At 40.6% G+C, this 24,483-nt stretch overlaps 1 protein-coding gene across 1 annotated transcript; it reads left to right on the top strand.

The window, feature by feature from the left end:
- The first annotated feature begins 378 nt into the window (after positions 1–378).
- On the top strand, positions 379–10,559 carry LOC307043112 (uncharacterized protein). Its single transcript, XM_079687356.1, has 2 exons — positions 379–1,360; positions 8,443–10,559. Exons 1-2 carry the CDS (start codon positions 1,111–1,113, stop codon positions 9,738–9,740), a joined length of 1,548 nt encoding a protein of 515 aa, XP_079543482.1. The 5' UTR covers positions 379–1,110; the 3' UTR covers positions 9,741–10,559.
- The last annotated feature ends 13,924 nt before the right edge of the window (positions 10,560–24,483 follow it).

Below are 24,483 nucleotides of genomic sequence, written 5' to 3'. Positions count from 1 at the left end.
GCCTGAGCCCCGAACTGCAAAACGTTATACCTACTCTGCTGCCATGAATGTACTGATGGATTATCTGGAACAATTCTAAAGTGACTAAGAGACATTGGATTAACCTTGAGCAGCGTTTTCATTCCCTTGAACAAGACTTTTGAGGTGTACTACAAAAGGAAATAACATTACCAGTTCAACTTGGAAAAGGAGAAGGAAATGCAGTACTTAAGAAAAAAGGGATGGAGATCTGGCCGAAAAGGTGGGAGAAAGACCAGAAAGGCAAAGAGTATCATAAAGTACAAAAGAGAATCACAATTAATATTTATCAAGAAAGAAACAGAAGGGAGGAAATCATGATAGCTAGACTCAGACTAAGTCACACAGCATTGAATGGTACGCTGTATATCATGGGGAAAAGTGACAGTGACAAGTGTTGGAACTGTGGAGTTAAAGAAAAAGTAGATTATATCTTATTACATTGTGACACCTATAAAGCTGAAAGAGAAAAACTAAGGGATAAAGTTATAGAGGCAGAGAGGGAGTGGAATGTCTTTGGTATTCTGGGAACACAAGGAGAGGGAGTAAGAGCTACCAGAAAGGCACTGTTTACCTTCCTGAGAGAAACTGGGGTAGGATAAATAATCTAACATTAGGTTAGAATTGATCATAGATTGTTGTTTTGTTTTGTTTTATTTATTTATGTTTTTTGTTTATTTATTTATTTTTGATTAGATCAAAGATACGTCCTTGAGTTAAGAGATGGAATGATATGATGATTCACACTCATGTAGAGTAGGTGGCGGTATGCACCTTAAAGTTGTTTGCAATCCGCCAAAAACCGAGAGAAGAAGAAGAAGAAGAAGGAGGAGGAGTCTTCACCGGAAGTGAAGTTCACAGCTCTTTCTACCTTGGATCGAGGAGGCGTCTCGTCGCTACGGTTCTCTCTCTCTGTGTTGCCGATAAAGTGTGTGTGAGCTCCAGCACTACTGATCCATCATCTGTGTATCTGGATAGACCTCTGAATGGACTCTGTGCTCTTTTTTCTGGAGCGTTTACCTCGGACTATAGGAGCTAGCTTAGCATGCTAGCTGGAAACACGTTAGCAACGCTAGTCAGATTGAGAGTTTGATGGAGAGAGAAACGGTGTGTTTAACGAAGTTTGCAGGGAAAGGTGATCTAGTAAACATGAGTAAAGTCCAAATGCTGCTGTCGTTGAAGAAGCAGCGACTCACTGCTGCTGAAGAAGAGATATTTGCTCAGTTTGAAAAAATGATAGCAGAGCTCGAGAAGGAGCTGTCTCTTTCCAAAGAGGAGAACGAGAGACTCCAGAAACTACTGGACGCTGTTTTACAGCCTCAGCTTCGGATACACAGAGCAGGTCTGTTCCCTTTACTCTTCATTAACACTTTAAACTCTTCAGTAACACTTTATTGTCACATTAATAACACTTTAGACTCTTTATCAGCACTTGCAGCAGGTAGTAGATCCTGAAGTAAAAGTACAAACACCACACTGTGAAAATACTCCATTACAAGTTAAAGTACTGCATTCATATCTTATTTAAGTAAAAGTATGTAAGTGTTATTAGACAAATGTACTTTATTATAATAATTACCATTTACGTAACATGACCTGCAACCACAATAACATTAACCTTTCTGTTGGTCGTATGGAGCTATTTCAGGGTCATACGTTTTGATAATTCAAAAAAATACAATTTATTTGAAAGTTCAAGTTTTTATCCTGAACTTTGAAAACTACAATGATGTATTCAAAATGAAAATAAGTATTTGAAATCATTTTTCAGGTTGAATATTATTTTTGATTCAGTTGAGCAATTTTTTTAGAAAAAAATATTTATTTTCATATTTCACTTTTCTACACATTTCGATATTTGAATCCTTATTTTTTTCAGTTGCAGATTTTACGTTTTCAGATTCAAAACAATAATTGTTTTAGTTTCAAATCTTGTTTTTTCAGGTCTCACATTGCTTTTCACCTTCAGATCGTTTTCCACTTTCAGATCTTTTTTTCCGCTTTCAGATATTTTTTTTCCGCTTTCAAACTTTTGGCCCTGATGTTGCTTGGGGGGCGGGGCTTAGCAAAGAATAGTTTGGCATCCTGAGTGACAGGCCTCCCTCTGTCATGTTGCCTTCATGGATGTTAGGTAGTGCGAAAAATATAACTCAACACTTTCTATACACAATACTCCCGTGATTGGTGGTAAACAAAACTGATACCAGCGTCAAAGTTCCGTTAAGCCAGCTGTTGAGCATCGTAGTTGGCAACAATCAAGTAAGAGCAATAAACTGTGCGTGTGTGTGTGTGTGTGTCTTACTATTTCAATAAAAAAATTAATGTATTTTGGAACCTGTCCATGTGATTTTAAGTGGGGGTGTACCTCAAATCCTCTAGTGGGGTCTCCCCCGGTAAGATTTGTGTTTTTAATTTTGGGGTTAAATGCATCAATCTTGTGCATTTTGAGGGGGAAATAAAGAGACTAGATTTATGGAAACACCCATATGAAAAATAACTGTATACATTTCAATAATCATAAGAACATGGCCATAACCAATGACATACCATATCCAATATGAAAAAACATTGAAACTTGTTTATTTATTTGTTTTTGGTTCATTTATAGTTGCAAGTTTGTCCCCCCTCTTGCCATAATATGGATTATTACTCTAATTCTTGACATTATCTGGATCGTATTTTTGAAGAATCTAAAATAAAAATTATTTTCTGGAATTTTTTTTGTTTACACTTTTTTGTTAACAAGATAATTCCATATGTGTTCCTTCATAGTTTTGATGTCTTCAGTATTAGCTGTGTAACGGTTCACCAACATTTCGGTTCGGTACGTACCACGGTTTTTAGGTCACGGTTCGGTACGTTTTCGGCACAGCAGAAAAGATTATCACAAAACATAAAATATTTCTTGTTTTTTTATTATTATTATTAAACTGTGAATAATGTATTCACTCAAATAAATACAAAATATAATAAAATAAACATTAAGGTGCAGCATTTCGATGAACTGAAATAATCTGTATTTAAACTTTACTGTACCAGTACTCACAAAGCATAAACTATTAGTTTTGGGTTTTTAATTATTATTAAACTGTGAATATTAACTCAAATAAATACAAAATATAATAAAATAAACATTAAGGTGCAGCATTTCGATTAACTGAAGTAATCTGTATTTGAACTGTACTGTACTAGTACCTAAGCAGCCAGCTTGACATTAGGACTTGCTTGTCATTGTATTTTCATGTTTTTTTAAAGAAAAATTAACCTGTCCACATTTCTTGCCGAAAGGGCAGATCTGCTGGCACTAACAATGTCTCCTGCTGTGGAGAACACCCTCTCTATGGACAGAGGTAGCAGATACAGCCAGGTAGCGCTTTGCTAACATGGCAACATAAGGAGATTTGGCGTTCGTAATAGCTTTGGCTCGGTCTGAACTTTCTGCGAGTGGTGGAGGCTTAAATGCTAGTGGGAGTTGGGTTTGCACTTCAGTCTTCAGGGCTCGACATTATAAATGGCCCGCTGGCCCGGAAGCACTATTTAGACACCCCGGGCCAGCATAACGTACTTTCCACTTGCCCGCTCGGGCCACTATTGTTTAAAACAAAAAATGTTTCCAGTGGTATTGGTATTTTGACTAGAAATGTTGTTAAATTGTTTTGTTAATTAACGATACAACATAGCGTTTCGTGAGTCGCTTGTCGTTGTTGGGTGAAAAGAAAACAGCTGTTTGCTGCGGAGCGCAGCGCGAGCAGGCTCCCGTGAGCGCGAGCGCAGCGCGAGCAGGCTCCCGTGAGCGCGAGCGCAGCGCGAGCAGGCTCCCGTGAGCGCGAGCGCAGCGCGAGCAGGCTCCCGTGAGCGCGAGCGCAGCGCGAGCAGGCTCCCGTGAGCGCGAGCGCAGCGCGAGCAGGCTCCCGTGAGCGCGAGCGCAGCGCGAGCAGGCTCCCGTGAGCGCGAGCGCAGCGCGAGCAGGCTCCCGTGAGCGCGAGCGCAGCGCGAGCAGGCTCCCGTGAGCGCGAGCGCAGCGCGAGCAGGCTCCCGTGAGCGCGAGCGCAGCGCGAGCAGGCTCCCGTGAGCGCGAGCGCAGCGCGAGCAGGCTCCCGTGAGCGCGAGCGCGCTCCTTCACTACAGACTATCGCGCCACCTAACCATTCGCCAAAATGTTTTTAATACCAGCGGTAACCAGCCATGCGCCGGGCAAAAAACAATCTTCAAATAAAAGAAAGTCACCGGAGGAGTTAAAGGAGAGTGACAGGGAGTATGAGAAGAAGAGGGAGAGAACGTTTTAGCCAGCTTGATCGATGGAGTTGGCTTCTAGTGGTGCAGTGACGCGTCCTAAAACCCTTTTATAATCTATCGATTAAATTTATGATTTGAAAATGATAAAAGTAGGGTAGACATGAGGAGATTATCCGGCTGAACAAAACGTGCATTTATCAAACAGGTTCGTTTCCACAGACCTTAGTTCCAGCTATTTTCCAAAACCCTGTGTAGAAGCTTTTTGTTGAGGGAACCAGCAGCTTACTTCCTGGTTTTATGACGCGTCACTGGCTGCACCTCTCAATATGATGCCAATATAAACAAGGTCTTCTGTCGGCTCTGTACATCAATGCCGACCTATGCTGACAAGTAAGTGAAGAGTAGACAATATAAAGGTATTGGCTATAAGGAAATATCCCAGCAGTTTAGGATAATGAAGGTTATAATCTAATCTACTACATAGCCATTTATACAAATAATAATACTCATAATAGCAGACATTTTTTTAACAATGACCACAATATCATTATTTTAATAAACCAAATATGAACAATTGAGGAAAATGAGGAAGAACTTGTAGTACAAGTAGTAATGTAGTTAGTGCATAAATTACTATTCCAACAAATGTGTTAATTTTCTTCATTATTAGTCGAGTTTTTTTGGACGAATGCTCCGGGCCAGTGGTTACAATGGTGGGGCCAGTGATAATACAATTCCACCGGCCCGGAGGGCCAGTGGCATTTTACCCTTAATGTCTACCCCTGGTCTTTTTTCTTTTGGTACCGGTGATATTCACGTTCGGGTGATGCCTTTTCAAATGAGTGTGCAAGTTTGATGTATTGCCAGCCGCGTAACCAATTTTAGTTGAACAATGCCGACAAACAGGTTTGGTTTGGTCCACCTGTCTTTGTCCGTCATCCTTGTACGTAACTGCGAAACCAAAATGTTCCCAAACCCGAGACTTCAATGATGCTGGAGGATTTTCGAGCTCAACTTTATCTGCGTTCGCCATTTTGACTGGTCCTCAAATTACTGACTAAATTTGAACGCATCCCTGTGACCAGCTCTCATAGTATGCCTCTCGTCCAATTAAATGACTTGGTCGCTCTATGACGCGTTGAACCCGACGTGAGCAAATTACTCTGAATGCTGCGACGCAGCACCTGAGATTACTTCAAAAAAGTTGTTCACGTTCTCAATTTTTTACGTTTAACGTTATATTCGTTCGGTACACTTCGGTACACAAGTGTACCAAACCGAAGGTTCGGTACGGGTACGTATACCGTTACACCCCTATTCAGTATTAATCTACAAATTAGAAACAAATTAAAATAAACATTGAATGAGAAGGTGTCCAAACTTTTGATTGGTATTGTATATAAAAAACACATATTTTAATATTTAGCAGGTTCCCTCATCTATAATAATTTATACAAGGGCAGCTTTGAACATGTACAGCAGTAAAATGCAACATACAAAATAATCAAACATCATAAATTCAACACTGACAGGGAACATTTTACTGCACCATCATTACTGTTACCTAAGAAGGTGCCGTAAAATGTTCTGATGATACTTGCACAGTTTTACTTCATTAAGGTTTGAATTAGGGCTGTGTAATTAATCATATTTTAATCTCTATTACGATGTTGACTTGCAACGATTATGAAAACAACGTAATCGAGAAAAAAAACGATTATTTTGCTGCATTCCCATTTCCAATAGGCGTTTTCACACCAAGTACTTTGCCGTAAAGAGCTGATCGTGTTCACACCGGAATAAGTCCCCGAGGGAGGATTAATCAAATGAAGCCGCTGACGCATGGATGTATAATAAGAACTGGATACAGCGTGGGAGGCGGGGCCTCATTCATTCCTGAGAGTTGCTCATTGGCGCATGATTATAAAATGGCCCAACTTTTGAGAGCGAAACGTCAGATTACCCGGCATGCCTGAGAAGTACCCGTATGTGCGCTCATAGCGCATGCGCATCTTTAACCAAAATGCTCGTTCACGTCAATTTGCGTACACGTAACAGCAACGCACGTTCATGACAGCATGGTAATGGCTTGTTTTTATGATGGATTTGATATTAAGGAGGCGGCAGTTAGCAGCTAGCGGCTAGCTAGTAATTATGCTAATGTGCATGCACATCAATCGTTATGTTCTTATATTACGCTGTAACAGGATCTAGTGATATCCAAGCAACAGATCTTAATTTAGCATGAAAGAATGATTGCACTATATATATATATATATATATATATATATATATATATATATATATATATATATATATATATATATATATATATATATATATATATATATATATATATATATATATATATATATATATATATATATATATATATATATATATATATATATATATATATAGTGCAATACGCTGCTTAGTGCAATAAGAAGCTACAGGGACGTTAATCTAACGTCGGTAATATTAACTTTATTTAATACCACATTTACGGTACAAGATTTAATCATACAGCCCATGTAGTATAATATTTGACTAATGATGAATTACAGCAAACATGTGCTTTATATCTATTATTACAGCTCCGTGGGATGGCAGTGAGACGATATGGGTCCGTTTTTATTGTGCATCCATGGGTAAAGATAAACGCATGTAGTGCTGAACCTGCTGAACACGTAACATGAACGTGCCGGGCGGCGCGGTCCTGTGGGTTAGATGCGCGTTCATAATGCAGAGGGATATAACTCTCAGAATAACGTTATTAGCTAATTTTTAAAACTTGAATAACGAATGTTTTTAATAAGGGCTATACAAGTGTTCATACTGGGTGGTTTATTTAGTTTAAAATTCTTTCCCCATGTAAGTCAATGGGAAAAAGTGTTTCCGGGCCCAGCAACCTAAAGGAAGTGTAGTACCGCCGTTTGGTCACAACGAATATTCTACTCAGAGTCCGGCGCACTTCCTGGGGGCTTGCGCTGACGGCACTTCTTCTTTTGCTTTGGGTTTACTGGCAGGCCGCAAACAACTTCACGGCGTATACTGCCACCCGGAGTCCCCGGCCGGAAGTCCCCAAAGTTGGGGACTGGCTTCAAGAGAAGCCAGTCTTCTACTGAAGCCTGTGAGTGACATTAGTTATCATATTTATATATGTTTAGTAGGTTGACGAAGTGCGCTCCAAAATATTTATTTATCGTCTTTATTGGTATTTATTGTTTTGATATCATTTATTTAAATGTAGATATAAATGTATAATTTTATTTTTTTATTGGTTTTTCAGTTAAATTATACTTAAAGTTCTGGGTATTCAACTGTTAAAAACATACTGTTGAAATTATTATTTTAATTTGTTTTAAAGTTCAATAAATGGATGTTTTCAAAGTCAATGAATAATCGTATTTAATAATCGTGATATCAATATTGACCAGAAATAATCGTGATTATGATTTTTGCCATAATCGCACAGCCCTACTTTGAATGAAGGATTTTAATTTGTAAAACAGTATTTTCATTCTATAATGTACTCATAGTGTAGCTGTGAACAATCCCAAATACAATTCATTGTTTACATTGCGGCTAGTTATAAACCAGAAGGAAAACCCCCTTTTCATTTTTAACTGTAAGTGGAAAGGGGCTGGGCTACATCGTGAATTGAGCCAACGTAATTGGACAATTTGTTCTGACTGTGTTGTGGTGGCAATTCAGCACTCACAACAGGAAATAACAAAACACAAACAAAGATATAGTTGATTAATTATTATTTCGTTGTACAACAATCAATAATAATGAGGAAACATTACCTTGCACACAAGCAGCCAATAGTGGTAATGCTCCAACGAGTACAACTCTTTCACATCATATATAGCAGCTTTAATGAACGCACATACAATTTTCCTTACATTAGCCAACACACCCACATATGTTCCAGATGTCGAAAGGTCATTATCTCATGACCTCTTTAGGTGTAATTCATACCCTGTCAGGATATGAACCACCTAACTAACAAGACTTAACTGTATTATCCTGAGTAGGGCCTCTTTGGACTTCCGCTCACTCCTAATAATTGCGGAAGAGACGATGGGCCTCTCTTCTCTGGAAACTGTAATTCAATAACATACCTAATTATATTGACTAGGTCCAAGACTGATATAACAGTGTGTTTCCTGTTTCCTGCAGACGTACAGCAGCTGGTGGTGGTTAAAGAAGAGGTTTTCCCTGACCAGCAGGAGTGGAGCACCAGTCTTGGCCAGGAGGACCCAGAGCCCCCCCCACACATTAAGCAGGAACAGGAGGAACTCAGGATCAGTCAGGAGGGAGATCAGCTTCAGGAGCTGGAGGAGGCTGATATCACCAAGTCCACTTTCACTCCTGACCCTGTGAAGAGTGAGGGTGATAAAGAGAAACCTCAGTCCTCACAGCCTCATCAAAGACAAACTGAACACATGGAAACAGAAGCTGATGGAGATGACTGTCGAGGACCAGAACCAGCCAGGAACTCAGATCCAGAGAGCAGTTTACAACCAAAGACTGAGGACGACACTGGAGACTCTTCTGAACCTGACACTGGAGACTCTTCTGAACTTGACACTGAAGACAGTGCTGATTGGAAGGAGACCAGAGAACCTGCATCAGGCTCAAACTCACTGAAAAATAGACATGAATCTGTCAGTGATCCACGACATAGTGCTGAAAATAAACCATTCAGCTGCTCAGTCTGTAAGAAAGCTTTTTCACAGAGTGGAAATTTAAAGGAACACATGAGAATCCACACAGGAGAGAAACCATTTAGCTGCTTAGTTTGTGAGAAAGCTTTTTCACAGAATATACATTTAAAGGAACACATGAGAGTCCACACAGGAGAGAAACCATTTAGCTGCTTAGTTTGTGAGAAAGCTTTTTCACAGAGTGGAGGTTTAAACGAACACATGAGAATCCACACAGGAGAGAAACCCTTTAGCTGCTTAGTTTGTACCAAATCTTTTGCATTGAATGGAAGTTTAAAAAAACACATGCGAATCCACACAGGAGAGAAACCCTTTAGCTGCTTAGTTTGTACCAAATCTTTTTCACAGAGTGGAGGTTTAAAGGAACACATGAGACTCCACACAGGAGAGAAACCCTTTAGCTGCTTAGTTTGTACAAAATATTTTGCATTGAGTGGAAGTTTTAAAAAACACATGCAAATCCACAAGGGAGAGAAAGCACACAGCTGCTCAGTCTGTAAGAAAGCTTTTGCACAGAGGGGAACTTTAAAGGCACACATGAGAATCCACACAGGAGAGGAAATATACAGCTGCAATGTTTGTGATAAAAGATTTAAATGGCGTAGTAGCTTCAAAAGACACAAGTGTGTTGTTCGTCAGTCCTCACAGCTTAAGGGAATTCAAACTGAGGATAACGGAGAGGCAGAGCCTCCAATCAGCAGCTCAGCTGAACACATGGAAATAGAAGCTGATGGAGAGGACAATGAATAAGTCTTGACAGTTCACACATGAGAAAAATCTGACTGACTGGATTACCATTGTTGCACAACATTCATATAAGATTAATGAACTCCATCTTTATCAACATAAGTGGACAATATGTTTAATCTTTTTGTCATACTGATTTTCTGATGTATACCTTAACCACTGACTGTTGATGAACCATTTGATTTTGGATTGAGGGCTTCAAGTTTCCATATAGAGATAAAGGATGATTTGATGTATGTTTTTTTATTTCTAAATGTTTTGTATCATTGCTATCCTGTTAATGAGCCCTGTTTTACATAAATGTACCTGTTATGATTGTTTTTGCCTCTCTGGTCTCCTGATGACCTAATGCCGTTGTAATACATTACTCCCTAAGCCTGATTTCACCCACCTGCAACCGATTCGCTAATAATTACAAATGTTAATTTCTTTGACCCGACTATTTCTTGTTTAATAATCGTTACATCTCCTCAGGACCAAGGTGGACTGACCTTTACAATGGACCATCTAGTCTTAATGCAAACGTTTTGTAAAGTGATGCTAGACCAAAAACGTGTTGTTGGGTTGTGTGCTCTCTGCAGGACGGTGTCTTTACTCAAAGATTGTTTATGAAATGAGAGCTTCACTCTGTTGTTGTCCAAACGACGCCAACAGAGCAATACGTCTTCTTTCCAGCAGATGGCATAAATGTTACATCATCCAGTTCAACTGTCATCCACATTATTCAAAACAGCAGTGTGTACACTCTTAGCCCGGCTTAGTTGACTTTACTAGAAATTTGCGTGGAAACCCGTTGCCTTAGACTACTTAAGTTTTTACACAAGCAATCAGGTTAAGTTGTATACACGTAGAACTTTAAGTAGACTTATCTTAGTTGTATGACATTAATTGTACCATTTTGATTTGGGGATTGTATTTATACATTGTTTTACCAGAATTGTATGGAAGGGAAAACATGAAACAATACATTTAAATATTCAAATGTTTTTATTGACAAAAATAACCTCGTCAACCAGAAGACAAGCAAAGACAGGAATTAGAACCCACAACATTTAACAATATGTGTGTGAAAGGTCAGCGAACAGTGCTGAACATTATGATGTCACTGGTAACAGCTGAACAGCAGTAACAAGTGTCAGTGCATTTCTTTACATTGTAAGCTGGTTCTTCAATGTTTGCAACCTTGGCTTTAGTTCATCTTGGCCCAACGTGAGAAGAACCTTTTGGATGAACTGGAATGTGAGCATCATAGTCTTGGGGTAGTTGGTAGTATGTAAGACCAAACAGAATGAACATCGCTTTTGGCAGGTCTTGGATGTTGTCGGTCACAACTTGTCCCTCAAGGATGATCTTCAGCAAGGCTGGACTGCGATGCAGGGAAGATGAGGGACCAGCACTTTCATGCTCAATGCACTTACTCAGTGTTTGAATTGGAGCATAGTCTCCTGGTGAAATGGTTACGTAAATTTGTGTGTCATCCGCATAGCTATGATAACTTATTTTGTTGTTCTTCATTATCTGAGCCAGTGGTAGCATGTAGACGTTAAAGAGAAGAGGCCCCAAGATTACAAATATTACACACCAGAAAAAACAGAAATATCCATGAAATAAACATACAGTAGGCTATAAACAATTAAAGGGATAATTGGGAAGGCATTGCAAATGTAAATATATTTTAAATAATAAAACAATCCCACCACCACAGGTATCTACAGGAGAAGAGAGAATTCTCTCCACAAAATGTGAATGCCCATGTGGAGAATGGAAATGCAGTCATGCGGCTGCATGAGCCATCTTTGCCATCCACAATTTCAGCTGCACTGACACCCCCTGTCAGTGGAAGAAGCCAGAGGCAGCTAAACGTATGCATTCAGTGGAGGATGTTGCAATGTTGTGGTTGTTAGAGTGTTAGGTTTCCTGTCAGCTCGTCGGTTGGGAAGATATAAAATATTAGTTTCATGGAAGTCAAACCGTCACATATACTGTAAGAGCATTAAGACATACAGTACATAGGCTAAAACAAAACATCTAAAGATATAACCTTGCACTTTGATAAGTCTCGTGAACATTTTCACTATTTTGACATTTTTATAGATCAAAATTGAACTAAAGAAATAAATGGTAGATTAATCCATATTGAAAATAGGTGTCAGCTGCTACACTAATTATAATAGTTATATTTCTTAATTAATTAAGATAAGATATTACTGTATTGATCCCAATTTGGGAAATGTTTGTGTTGCAGCAGCATAACAAGAAAAACAAAATATAAGTTATTATATATACAAAAGTATGTGAGGGATGGAATATTAAATTTAATATAAATGTAAAATGTACATGTGATTTTACGTCCAAGAGAAGCTATGGAGCAGAGAGTTCTCTGCCAGCCAGAGGTGATTTGTTATTAGTTCAATATGTCAAACTGATTTCCCTGACTACAATCTTTAGTTACATGGTGAAACGTTATGCTGCTTGTACTAATTAGACTTATCATATAAGCCACACAGGTTTTAATAGGATGTACTCATTATCTTTACTTGTGTTGCGGTCTTTTCAGCAGCGCCATCTCTAAAACGGCGATACAGTCACTACCCATCATTTACATTTCACCGTGACATGGACAAAAATGTAACGTCAGCTTACCTCATGGCACGAATCCAGACTCTCCTTTGGGAAACATTGGCCGGGAAACGATAGAACAAGCACGTTTCATGCGAAGACCTGTGGCTGCAACCCGGAGCAAAGCAACAAACCATTGCGTAGCTAACTAGTAGCGCTATTTTTAGCTAACGTTAGCTAACGAAACGAACTGCAGAGTCAAATTGGAAAACACTGGTAATTAATTATTCTATCATTTGTAAAACTACGGTGTTAAAAAAGACAATTTCAAAAATACAGATTCTAATGGTCAGATATAGATATACAGACACTAAAGATAGGCAGGTACTTGCTTTCAAGCAGAACACAGGGGAAAACAAACTTAGCGGGAGTGTTTACGTGTTCGGCGTAATGACGTACAACGGCCTCGACAATTTCTGTAGTCCTATTCAGCCACTCGGTAACAACCATCGTTTTTCAGACACGTAAACTCTTCAAAAATCACCAGTGGGGTCACTGCTGATGTATTTAATGTCGTAGAACAAAACGTGATTGATCTCTTAAATTTGTGTCAACCACAGACCTTATTTCGAGCCATTTTCCAAAACCCTATGGAAAAAATGCATTGCTTTTTCAGGAAGGAACCGGAAGTGCTAAAAATGCTAACTTACTTCCGGGTTTTTGGACGCGTCACTGCGGTTCTCTATGCGTGTGTGGAGCCCCTCCCCTCTCTTGCAGAAACGTAACACACTGAGTTATCTCTGCTTAATAGGATTATTGCAATGCACATTTCAGCTAAATAGTGCAAACAACTAATTTGCTTTAGTAATGACACAGTCTTTTTACAAAACATGAACGGCATTATTAATGACAGCTTAACATTTCCTTAACCGTTCAACTTCTGCAGCCGGAGACGGCGGAGACGGACCGCTATGCTACCCACAATTCAGTTCGACGAAAAGCAAGGCAACGTGACGTCCCCCAATTCAAAGTGAATGGGCAGACGCATTTGAAAACCGTTTTTGAAGCTGTCGAAGCTGTAGTGTGGACGGGCCTTTACAGTCTTGAGGCCATGTCCAATATGTTTATGTTGTTTTTGATTAAATCTACTGAAATGAGCACCCAATGACTAAATTATTCTTAATTACTGTCATTACATCATGGGTTTGCATTGCAATATTAGAACGCATAAAACCCAACTTTATTAGTGCGAATGCTGTTTAAAGCATTCCACTGTAGTTCTTTGAATATTTATTCCCCTTAAACATATTTAGTGTGAATGCTGTTTAAAGCATTCCACTATAGTTCTTCAAATCTTTATTCCCATTAAACTTATTATTATTTCAGCCAATACTTTGGCACTCCATAACTTCAGCTTATTTTCAGACACAGAAACCATTCAAATATTAAACTATTCAGCCTTTTCAGGAATCAATGGGAAACCTTAAACTTTTTAAAAATATTTTATACTTTTGGAAATATTCAGCTTTTTAAACTCTTTTTTTAACATTGAAGTCAATGGGAGATGCCTTCAAATCCTCTTTTCCTACACCTTGCGCCAAATGCTACTCCTTCCACATACTTTCAGCTAGGCACTATCTTTTACACTTTTTGAGATATTGAATTTAGTTTGGAGCTTGGTAGAGAGGCCTTTTTCAGATTTTAACATTAGAGTGGATGGAGCAGCTCGTTAAGTCTAGAGTGCTTTGATCTCAAAACAGAGTTCAGCAGTGCTTGAAATTCTCCCCCAAAAATGTTTTAAACTTGCCATAATTCCCAAACCCTACACTCCTCAGACATATTTTTTCATGAAAAACGTAGGAAAACCTGGTTGGAAAATTATAAAAAATTAAGAAAAAATATTAAACGAAATGCCTCTTGAGGGCATGAAGAGACAAAAAATCCAGCTAGCTCCCAATTGATTCCCATGTTAAATTGTTCCGGATCTTTCTTCAGAGCAGAGAGAAGTACACTTCTCTCTGACGAGATGAGACACACTAACTCGATGGTGAATTATCTGTCGCCATGGCAACGGCATTTGATGACACCCCATAATACGCTAAGATGTGTTGATGGCTGCATCGTTACCAAACCTGTGAAGTTTTGGGCCATTTCGAGCATTTTCACTGAAGTTATGAGAAAACCGTGTTTCATTTTGAGCATTGTGTTGCCATCGCAACGGCATTTGAAGAAATCTCAAAACTGTCCCGTAGATGTCTTCACGGCTGGACTGTTAGTACACGTGAAGTTTGAGCACTTTTTGAACATTTTCATAGGAGTTAGGCATTGCATTAGGAGGTTACATTACTCTCTCTCTTCTCTTGATCGCCCTCTCGCTCGCCCTATCTCTCTATGGAACAATCGGCCTATATGGTCGTTTTTTGTAGGAAGACAGGCAGTCAAACACCTGCATTTATAGATGTGTCAGCTAATTGGACTACTTTATTCCTCTCAAACCCTGAGGGGTGTTTAAAGAGGCCACTCCGTTTAAGCCACCCCTTTTTAGAGCTTCTTCCCCCTGCACGCAAAAATTGACTGGCCAGCAGTGCTATAAATTCCTGCAGTGTGGAGCATACTTGCCAACCTTGAGACCTCAGAAATCGGGAGCGTCACCGGAGCTGTATTAGATTAACATTAACATGCTTATTTTAGTTGTAAGTGCTCTGCCTTGCGGCCTGTAGTACCATCCTTGATGGAGCATATGTGTGGGCTGGACCTCACCAGGAAAGGAGTGAGCAGAGTTGTCGATTATTGTTCTGTTTTCTGTGACTATCTTCCTCACCCTCTCAGACTTTCAGTTGCACGCGCTACTAAAGAGACGCGCTACCAGTGAAACCAAACAATGGTGTAGCTGTATTAAAGTCAGAGGAGAAACAGTCCTGAGTAAATCTGATTTTGTCAGAAATCGGGAGAAATATGTCCCCGGGAGGAAATCTCTATTATTACATAGAGTATTGCTCAGATTAATTATTATTTAAACTTCGTATTTTATATTTGATTATTTCGACAATTTTCCTAAAATTTTGGAATTTGCTCAAATGTCTTTATCTCCATGATATTGTTCTCCTTCTCTCTCGGCAGAAATCTCTTCCAGAAACCAAAGCGTCCACATTCATTCCTCTCTATATTCTGAAGCTTTCTACACACACACCGTTCACACACTCATTTATCAACAATTTATTGCAAAAAAATGTGAAGAAATCATCTTTGAATTCAAACATAGCACATACAAAATCATAAAGAAGTCCAATTATAAATAAATCAACAAAAACTAAAGTGTGACTCCCAACCTGAACATGATTTCTGGTATATTAACTTTAATAAATAACAATGTAATAAATATGAAACATACAGGTCAATATCACCTTGCTATTGGTAGATGAACTGTCAACACCCCAAAACATATTCTTAGATAGAAACACCTCATTTGAGTTATTTAGACTTAATTAACACTTATAGTTTCATGTCTTGTTTCATAAGAATAGATCATATTAAGTGTTATTATGGGAGAATTACTATTCTTGTGGTACTGCTGCCTTATTAGGCCCATATTGAGCATATTAAGACTCGTGTACAACAACTTCCTGACTTACAATCAATAAGCACTAATCAGAGGGTCATTGAGGGGAAACTCTCCACTAATGGCTTATTACGTGTAGAATATGGTCATGTAGAATAAGGCATTAATACGTGTTTTATAATGACTAATAAAGAGCCAATATACTGCTAATATGCATGTTAATGAACAACTAGTTGATGTCTGCAGGTTATTTGTTCTACTTTTGTGTAGTTTTGCAGTGAAGTGTAGCATTGAGTGAATGCACTGAGTCCCTGTGTTTACCTGCGCTCCCTGCAGCCACCAGCAGGAGGAGCTGCAGCTCAGGACTCATGGTGCCGGGTCAGAGACAAGACCGGGGGACAATCTGCATCAAAACATGTCATTCAGAATCAGATCCAGATGCATCTCATCGTACATGTTATCACGTCTCTCTCTGAAAGCCTGAGTTCAAGTCTGCACTGCTAACATGTACAATCTTGCCAAGTATAGTTGTCTAATTTCTAGTCAGAATATGTCGTTACACTTGATATAAGACTTAATAACTGAAGTCTTGTTTTTAGACAAGGAATCTTTTTAAGTCAAAGTCTCTTAAAAACATCTTACTTTAGAGGAACATCTCCAGCTAACATCAGGAAACAGAATCTAAGCATTTCTGGCTTTTCTTGTTACAAATTCCCTGATTCTGGTCAAATATAGTTCAAAATAAGTTTTCCCAGCTAAACACAAGATGTCATGTATCTAATTATCCCATCTTCACTTCAAGAAATCTCACCAAGCCATCTTGTTCTTCTTCTATTGGCAGATCTGTTCACTTATTAAAAGAGAAAACACCTTGTTTTTATTATATATTGACTTGTTTTTGGAGCTGCATCTTTTACAGTGTGTCTGCACTTTCTGACATTACTCTGTTCATATTCTGATATTATTTGTGTTGTCGTTTCTGAATATTCTTTTTGTGTGCTATTGGAAATAAACAAACTAATGAAAACTAATCCAAGCAGCACATAGTAAACTAAAAAGGAAATCAGACAGCCAACCATTTGTGGAACTTTTGTCGGTTGAACTATCGATGTGATGGATTTAGTAGAGAGAATAATGGATGCCCTTTCTTGTAATGTAAACAAAAGTGGAAAATAATTTGTATATTCAAACCTAATGTAAATGCTTCTTCCCGTGCTACGCCCTTTTACAATTTGAAAATTGGGTGAGTACTTTTTATATATGTATTATTTGTGTTGGAGGTAACATTACTTTTAATTATTATATATGTCACGGTCTGTCTGTGTTGTGTTTTGTCTGTCTCTGGTTTCCTGTTTTATTTTGAAAAGTGTTCACCCCCTAGCCTCATCCCAATAGCCCTCCTCGACTCCTCTCTTCGGCCCCGTCTCAGGTCGGTTAAATGAAATCCTTGCTTCCCTCACTTGCGTCGTTTCCCTGTGACTAGTCCCTCCCACCAGGGAAGCATGGAGAGATGCAAGGAAATCACGAGAAGCAGGGAAATGATTTTTAAGAGCAATGACACGTCCTTTCCTCTGGAGCGTCACGTGAAGCGACGTCCGTTTGTGATGATGACGCCGCACAGCTGTTCGTCTGACAGCTCTTTTGTTTCCACACACACCCCCGCCTCTGTTCGTACACATTTGGCTTGTTTGAGACGCGTTGCGGCTCGCCTCGAAAGTAGTCGAGAATAGCCGATCGCAGCCGGGGGAGGTCTCAAAAAGCTCGCCTGAAGTCGGACAGCTCCGAGTCGGCTTCTTCTTCTTCTTCTTCTGCTGCTGCTGCTGCTGCTTTGCCTTCTTCTTCTTCTCTCGGTTTTTTGGATTGCAAAAAGCTTTAAGGTGCATACCGCCACCTCCGGAGTCGGCTTGACTCGGTTTGAATTTATAAAGAATGCACACGTGTTTAATCGTTAATGTCAGATATGTACTAAGTAAATACATGTGTTCCTGCTCAAGATTTGATTCAACTTTATTGTTATTGCACAGATTAAAGGTACTGAGACAACGAAATGCAGTTTAGCTTCCAACTAGGAGTGCAACAAGCAGTAAAGTGAAAAGTAATGTACACAATCTACAGAATAAAATATAGAATGAATTGAATGATGAATAAACAGTGAGGGGTATGAATACACTAGATACACACAGCAGCCTGTGAGCAGTATGAACAGTGTGTATGAATATGCTAAGATATATAAAGTATAAAAACGGTAAGCAGTGCAAATATAGTATAACATATATAGATATTCATTTCATGATGATAAACATTGTGGAACAATTACGAAAAATGTGAATGGAAGTGGCGACGTAAAGCTGACACAAAACAACAACAAACTTTTTGCCGAGCCAATTGGAGAGTCTCATCAGCAGCACGTTGTAAAAACCACCAATGAGCGCTCAGCTCGAGATACCAGCGAGTCGTTTCCCATCAAGCATTTCGCCTCCGCAGCCCGCGGAGAGGAACTGCGCCGCCTCGCCGCGCCTCGCTCTCAAGGCTGCGGGCGTCTTTGTCCCGCAAGATTTCAACGTCTCATGTAGGCGAGCCTCCAGAGCAAGTCGGACAAAATGAACCATCATGCAACGCACGAGCAAGACGTTGATCGAAATTGCGCAGGTCTCGCTTGTCTCAAACAAGCCTACTTACTGACACAAACATTTGTATCATCTGTTGTAGACGCAAATACATTAAATAAAATAAGAACTCATTCTCAAAAAAGATAAACGCCATTCTTAAAATGTATAAACGAACAATAGTTTGATTAATATTGATTAGAGTGCACAAAATAAATAAAATAATTGAGAGAAGAAAAAGAGATATGTTATCTATCAAAACCCAGTCAGATTAACATTCATTGGATTGCACACTTTGTCTCTTTGTGTGGATATGTAGCACATTAACATTTTAATAGCACTTAATGACTGACTGAATGGAAATGACAATAAATGAAAATGTAAAACGAAAAAAGCGATCATGAAAATGTTACCAAAAAATGAATAAAATGATTTTTGACCACTTTGTTGTTCAGATATATCACATATTTGTAACTAAATGAAACATGAATTGAAACGAAACACAGTTTAAACTGAGCAGTGAGTCCCGTGAGGTTCATGTATTTTCTTCACTCCGCTGGGAAACTGCTCTCCTGTCAAGAACAAGAAGCATGAGATCAGTGCATGCACTGCATCGTCCAATCAGTGAGCGATACACAGTAAGGGGGCGGGGCGAGTGTCTGAGGATTTCATCGGAGGATGGACTGGTGGTTCCTCGGTTATAGCTCCTCCATTATCGATCCTCGCTCCTCAATCCTTGATCCTCGATCCTCCGGCAGAAATAAGAGCCATGGGACGGTACTCAAGATGGCGCAGACAAATCAACTTCCGGTGAGACCGAGGACCGAGGAGCGAGGAAATTAAAATAGTCGACCTGAGACAGGGCCTTCCCCTCCTCCGGGACTTGACCCGGAAATCGATCAAGACACGCTATTTTGAAGGACGTCCCAATAGCTGAAATGCACACGGAGGAGTCGAGGAGGGGTGAGGGAGGAGGGGTGAGGGAGGAGGGGTGCGGGAGGAGACGAAAGGGAGGATACACGCGAGCAGACTACGCGGAAGTGTTTTCACTACTCGCGTATAAAAGCCCCGCCCCCACCTTCACAGCATATATAAGTGCTCACAGCTCCGTGGGAATTATTATGTGCAATTCATTTCTAAAAGGCTTTCACATTACTATAATTATATTTGTATTTAAATGTAGGCTACATTTTACACCAAAACAGAACACAAAAGCAGGACCAACCATCATACATTGAATTCCTTGACTAACAAGAGAAAGATTCATTCATTTAAATAAATGTTTAACAACCAATGGGCCGGTTCTAAAGAGTTATTCAGTTAAGCCCAATGAGAGGGGATACAGCTGTGCACATGTCATCATTAACGTCGTTTAAGAGTGACGTTTGAGTGAACGAGGAAATCCCAATGAATACCTGAGGACTCCTCTGTCCTCGCGTCTCCTCCTCGTGTCTCTCGCTCACATCTTACGGAGGTGGAGCTAAGATGCAAGGAAGGGACGCGAGTGAGGGAAAGGAGGAGTCGAGGAGGGGTATTGGGATGAGGCTCCTGTCTTGTCTGTTGGTTCCTGTCTCTGTGTTTGCCCTCCTGTGTCTGATTTCCTGATTGTGTTCACCTGGTGCCCGTGTGTTTTCTCCTCCCTCCTCACCTGTCTCTTGTTCTTTGATTAGTCCTGTGTGCATTTAGGTTCGTTTTTTCCTGTTAGCCTTTGTGAGATCCTTGTTTGTCTTGACTGTTTCACGGGGAAGAATTCTTTTCGTGTCTATTTAGCCTTGAAATAAAGGTTTTTTCTGTTTAAATCTGAATTTGGGTCCAGCCTGCTTCACTCTACCCTGACAATATATTTCCTTTAATATCTTTATCCCTCGCAGACCACAAACCAGCAGCTCTACACAGTTCCAACAACTGGAAACACCAGGCAACCACATCGGTCTGAGTCATATCAAACGTTTGCACAAAGACTTGTTCAGCATTTAATTTGTGTTTAATGCAAATAGAGTTGGACTGAGGGACTCCATTATAGCACAGACAGGAAACCCTTCCCTCTCTGTGTGATTATTTCATCTTCTCTCCTTTTGTTCCCCTCTTTAAAACAGTCCTCTTCACACACACACACACACACACACACACACACACACACACACACACACACACACACACACACACACACACACACACACACACACACACACACACACACACACAGTACATGGTGTGTCGTGTTCCTCTGTTTTGCCCTAAAGAGGTCATTTTGGACGGCCTCGTCTCAGCCGTCTCTTTCAAGACTGCAGCACAACTCATGAAAGCATTCAATGCAGTAACTCATGGAATATAAGAGGTTTTCTCATTGGCTTTAAACATGTACATAGATTTGGAGTAACAGAGTGACAGCATGGACTGATCCCCCCCATCACTTCCTGGTGACAGCTGAGATCTGACAGAGAGATAGCAACATGCTAACTGTGCTCTCTGATGTCTCAATCCCTCCCTCAGTAAACACACACTGTTCACAGGACTCTGACACGTTCATACAATCATCATATAGGCTTCAACATGTCATGCTATATACAGGTGAAGAATACCAGTTAAATATGCTGCATCATTCTATATGTACACGCTTTGCACATATGTATCTACAGTGGGGGGGTGCTGTACCTTCTAGAGCCCCCTGAGAGTGTTCCTGGTTCTCTGAGTTCACTTTAACCCTTGGATGGCGTTCATATCGTTGTTATTCAGCCGGTGTTCGGGGGTCTGGAGTCCCGCTGAGCTACTGGGTTTGTAAATGAACACAACCAAACAATTGGAAGTAAACATACTCAACAGATGTTCCCTTTATCCCAACTACAAGCCGTACAGACAGCATGTAAGGTTCATGTTGGCCCTTTACCTTTGTTGGATCACAGTTATAAATAAAGACCATATTTGTTTTTATTTTAAAATGCAATTGAACAAAAACATTTTTTTATTAAATCACGATATGACAAATGTAGAAATAAAGGGTTTTTCTTAAGTCTTTTTTTAGAGCATTTCCAACATTGATGTGAGTCTACACAACACTTCAGCCCCGTTAACACCAGTGGGGAACCGTGTCTATCACAACTGGACCTTCTGTAGACACACACCCACCGCCACCGCCCCCCCCCCCCCCTGTGTGTGTGTGTCGGGGGGTGTGTGTGGGGGGTCCGGGTTGTGTGTGGGGGGTGTTTAGGTGTGTGTGTGTGTGTGTGTGTGTGTGTGTGTGTGTGTGTGTGTGTGTGTGGGGTGTGTGTTTGGGGGGTGTGTGTGTGTGTGTGTTTGTGTGTGTGTGTGTGTGTGTGTGTGTGTGTGTGTGTGTGTGTGTGTGTGTGTGTGCGTGCGTGTGTGTGTGTGGGGTGTGTGTTTGGGTTGTGTGTGTGTGTGTGTGTGTGTGTGTTTGTGTGTGGGGTGTGTGTGTTTGTGTGCGTGTGTGCATGTGTGCGTGTGCGTGTGTGTGTGTGTGCTTGGGGTGTGTGTGTGTGTGTGTGCGTGCGTGCGTGCGTGTGTGTGTGAGGTGTGTGTTTGGAGTGTGTGTGTGTGTGCGTGTGTGTGTGTGGGGTGTGTGTGTGGGTTGTGTGTGTGTGTGTGTGTGTGTGTGTGTGTGGGGTGTGTGTTTGTGTGCGTGTGTGCGTGCGCGTGCGTGTGCACGTGTGTTTGTGTGTGTGTGTGCTTGGGGTGTGTGTGTGTGTGTGTGTGTGTGTGGGGTGTGTGTTTGGGGGGTGTGTGTGTGTGTGTGTGTGTGCGTGTGTGTGTGTGGGGTGTGTGTTTGGGTTGTGTGTGTGTGTGTGTGTGTGTGTGTGTGTGTGTGTGTGTGTGTGTGTGTGTGTGTGTGTGTGGAGTGTGTGTGTTTGTGTGCGTGTGTGCGTGCGTGTGTGTGTGTGTGTGTGTGTTTGTGTGTGTGTGTGTGCTTGGGGTGTGTGTGTGTGTGTGTGTGTTTGGGGTGTGTGTGTGTGTGTGTGTGTGTGTGTGTGTGTGTGTGTGTGTTTGGGGTGTGTGTTTGGGTTGTGTGTGTGTGTGTGTGTGTGTGTGTGTGTGTGTGTGTGTGTGTGTGTGTGTGTGTGTGGAGTGTGTGTGTTTGTGTGCGTGCGTGCGTGCGTGCGTGCGTGTGTGTGTGGGGTGTGTGTGTGTGTGTGTGTGCGTGTGTGTGTGGGTTGTGTGTGTGTGTGTGTGTGTGTGTGTGTGTGTGTGTGTGTGTGTGTGTGTGTGTGTGTGTGTGTGTGTGTGGAGTGTGTGTGTGTGTGTGCGTGCGTGCGTGCGTGTGTGTGTGTGTGTGGTCATTGAAAACCTTCTCCACAGAAAATGAGCCGGGCCAATGAGTGTGAGTTTCTAAAGTTCATACAGATATCTTCTTATTTTATTTGTTTTATTCTGTTCTCCTGATAGCTTTGTGAAGCACCTTGAGATTACGTTGTTTTTAAAGTGCTAAATAAATGAAATGTATTATTATTATAAATATTATTATAAAGTACCTGAAGGCATCCTCAGACCTGAACGCCTCACAAGTTGTTGCTCACACTGACAGCTTCAATCTGATAGGGCGCCCTGGTCGTCATGGAGACAGGAAACGGTTTCTGTAATCTGTGATCCATCAGCGTCTTCATGATCACTTCCTCAGAAAGGCAGTTCAGGGAAGTGAGCGACACTTGAATCTATATTTGAATATATGTGTCTCTTGATGCTCTTAAAGCACTTTGAACGGCCTCGTGTTGAAAGATGCTTTATCAATAACCTTTCTTTGCCTTTCCTTTAATGGAGCGTTTGAACAAAGGCAGGGACAGAGAATCAAGACGTCCTCAGAGAGAGTCTGTCTCCTCCTATAGACCTCACACTGATGAACACAGAGAGCGACTGGACGGCAGCACGACCCGCTGTTCACACTGAGATCATGGCCTAAAGAAACACCTGATCACGTGACTCACTGTAGAGGCCTTCACACAGCGGGGGGGTTTGTCTGAAACAAGGGGGGTTCCTGAGAGTCCACACCTCAAATCAAGCTAACCATCATGTTGAGTCTTTATCATCAATGAGGATTACAGAACCTCTCCATAGTCAGAACCAAGCTGGTTCCACCTGAACCTGTTCCTCCCCGGACTCTGGTCCTCTGCTCTGCGACTCTGATCTCTGAAGAGTCCTTCTTCTATTTTTCTACACACTTTGTTTTTTGCAGCTGCCTTTGTTCAGTCGGGCTTTTAGTTCTTTAGTTGCTTGATTAAAAATGTTAAGCAGCCAACCCCAAAGTTAGTCATTCTGTATGTGTGTGAAAGAGTTTGTTATTTGAAATTGGTCTCCTACTGAACTGTTTCAAACACGTCATGTGGTATTAATGTGATCTTATCAAAGTTAAAGAGAAATATAAAAAAAACATTTCACACACACACACACACACACACACACACACACACACACACACACACACACACACACACACACACACACACACACACACACAAACACACACACCACCTAAGATAAGGACATGCAGCGTATTGCACAACACCTCTCATCACATCATGGAGCTATTGCACACCCCCCCCCCCCCCCCCCCCCAGTCATATCAATCAATGCTAACTTGGAAAGCCACAATATTGATATTTTAACTCAATAACATCAGGATACATTATTGTGGCACATCAGTGAAGCCTTACATATAAATATATAAGGTGGCAGACATCATTTAATGAATTTTAACTGAACAATAACTGAATGAGTGTGTCTCACTCTTAGACCAGCAGGGGTACCAAATCTATGCAGACTGCTGCAATAAGTACATTAATTAACTGTCTCATCGATGTTTGTCTGAATGAATATGATAATATTAAAGAGCCTGTGACACGAGTTTCCCCCATCATCCAAACCCATCAATTTGAGTAAATATTGTCTGCTTGAAAACCGTTACTGAACTGATTTTGGATATTTGTACTTTGATAACCATTAATCTGCCCTTCAATGTTGACCATTTTCTGGATCTTCTCGGGGATTCTTCAAGTCCCGCCAAATTATGTGTGAA

This window comes from Notothenia rossii, assembly GCF_949606895.1.
Source record: "Notothenia rossii genome assembly, chromosome: 6".
Taxonomy (NCBI): Eukaryota; Metazoa; Chordata; class Actinopteri; order Perciformes; family Nototheniidae; genus Notothenia; species Notothenia rossii.
The sequence above is the reverse complement of the archived record's forward strand: the minus strand, read 5'-3'. Positions and strand labels throughout refer to the sequence as shown.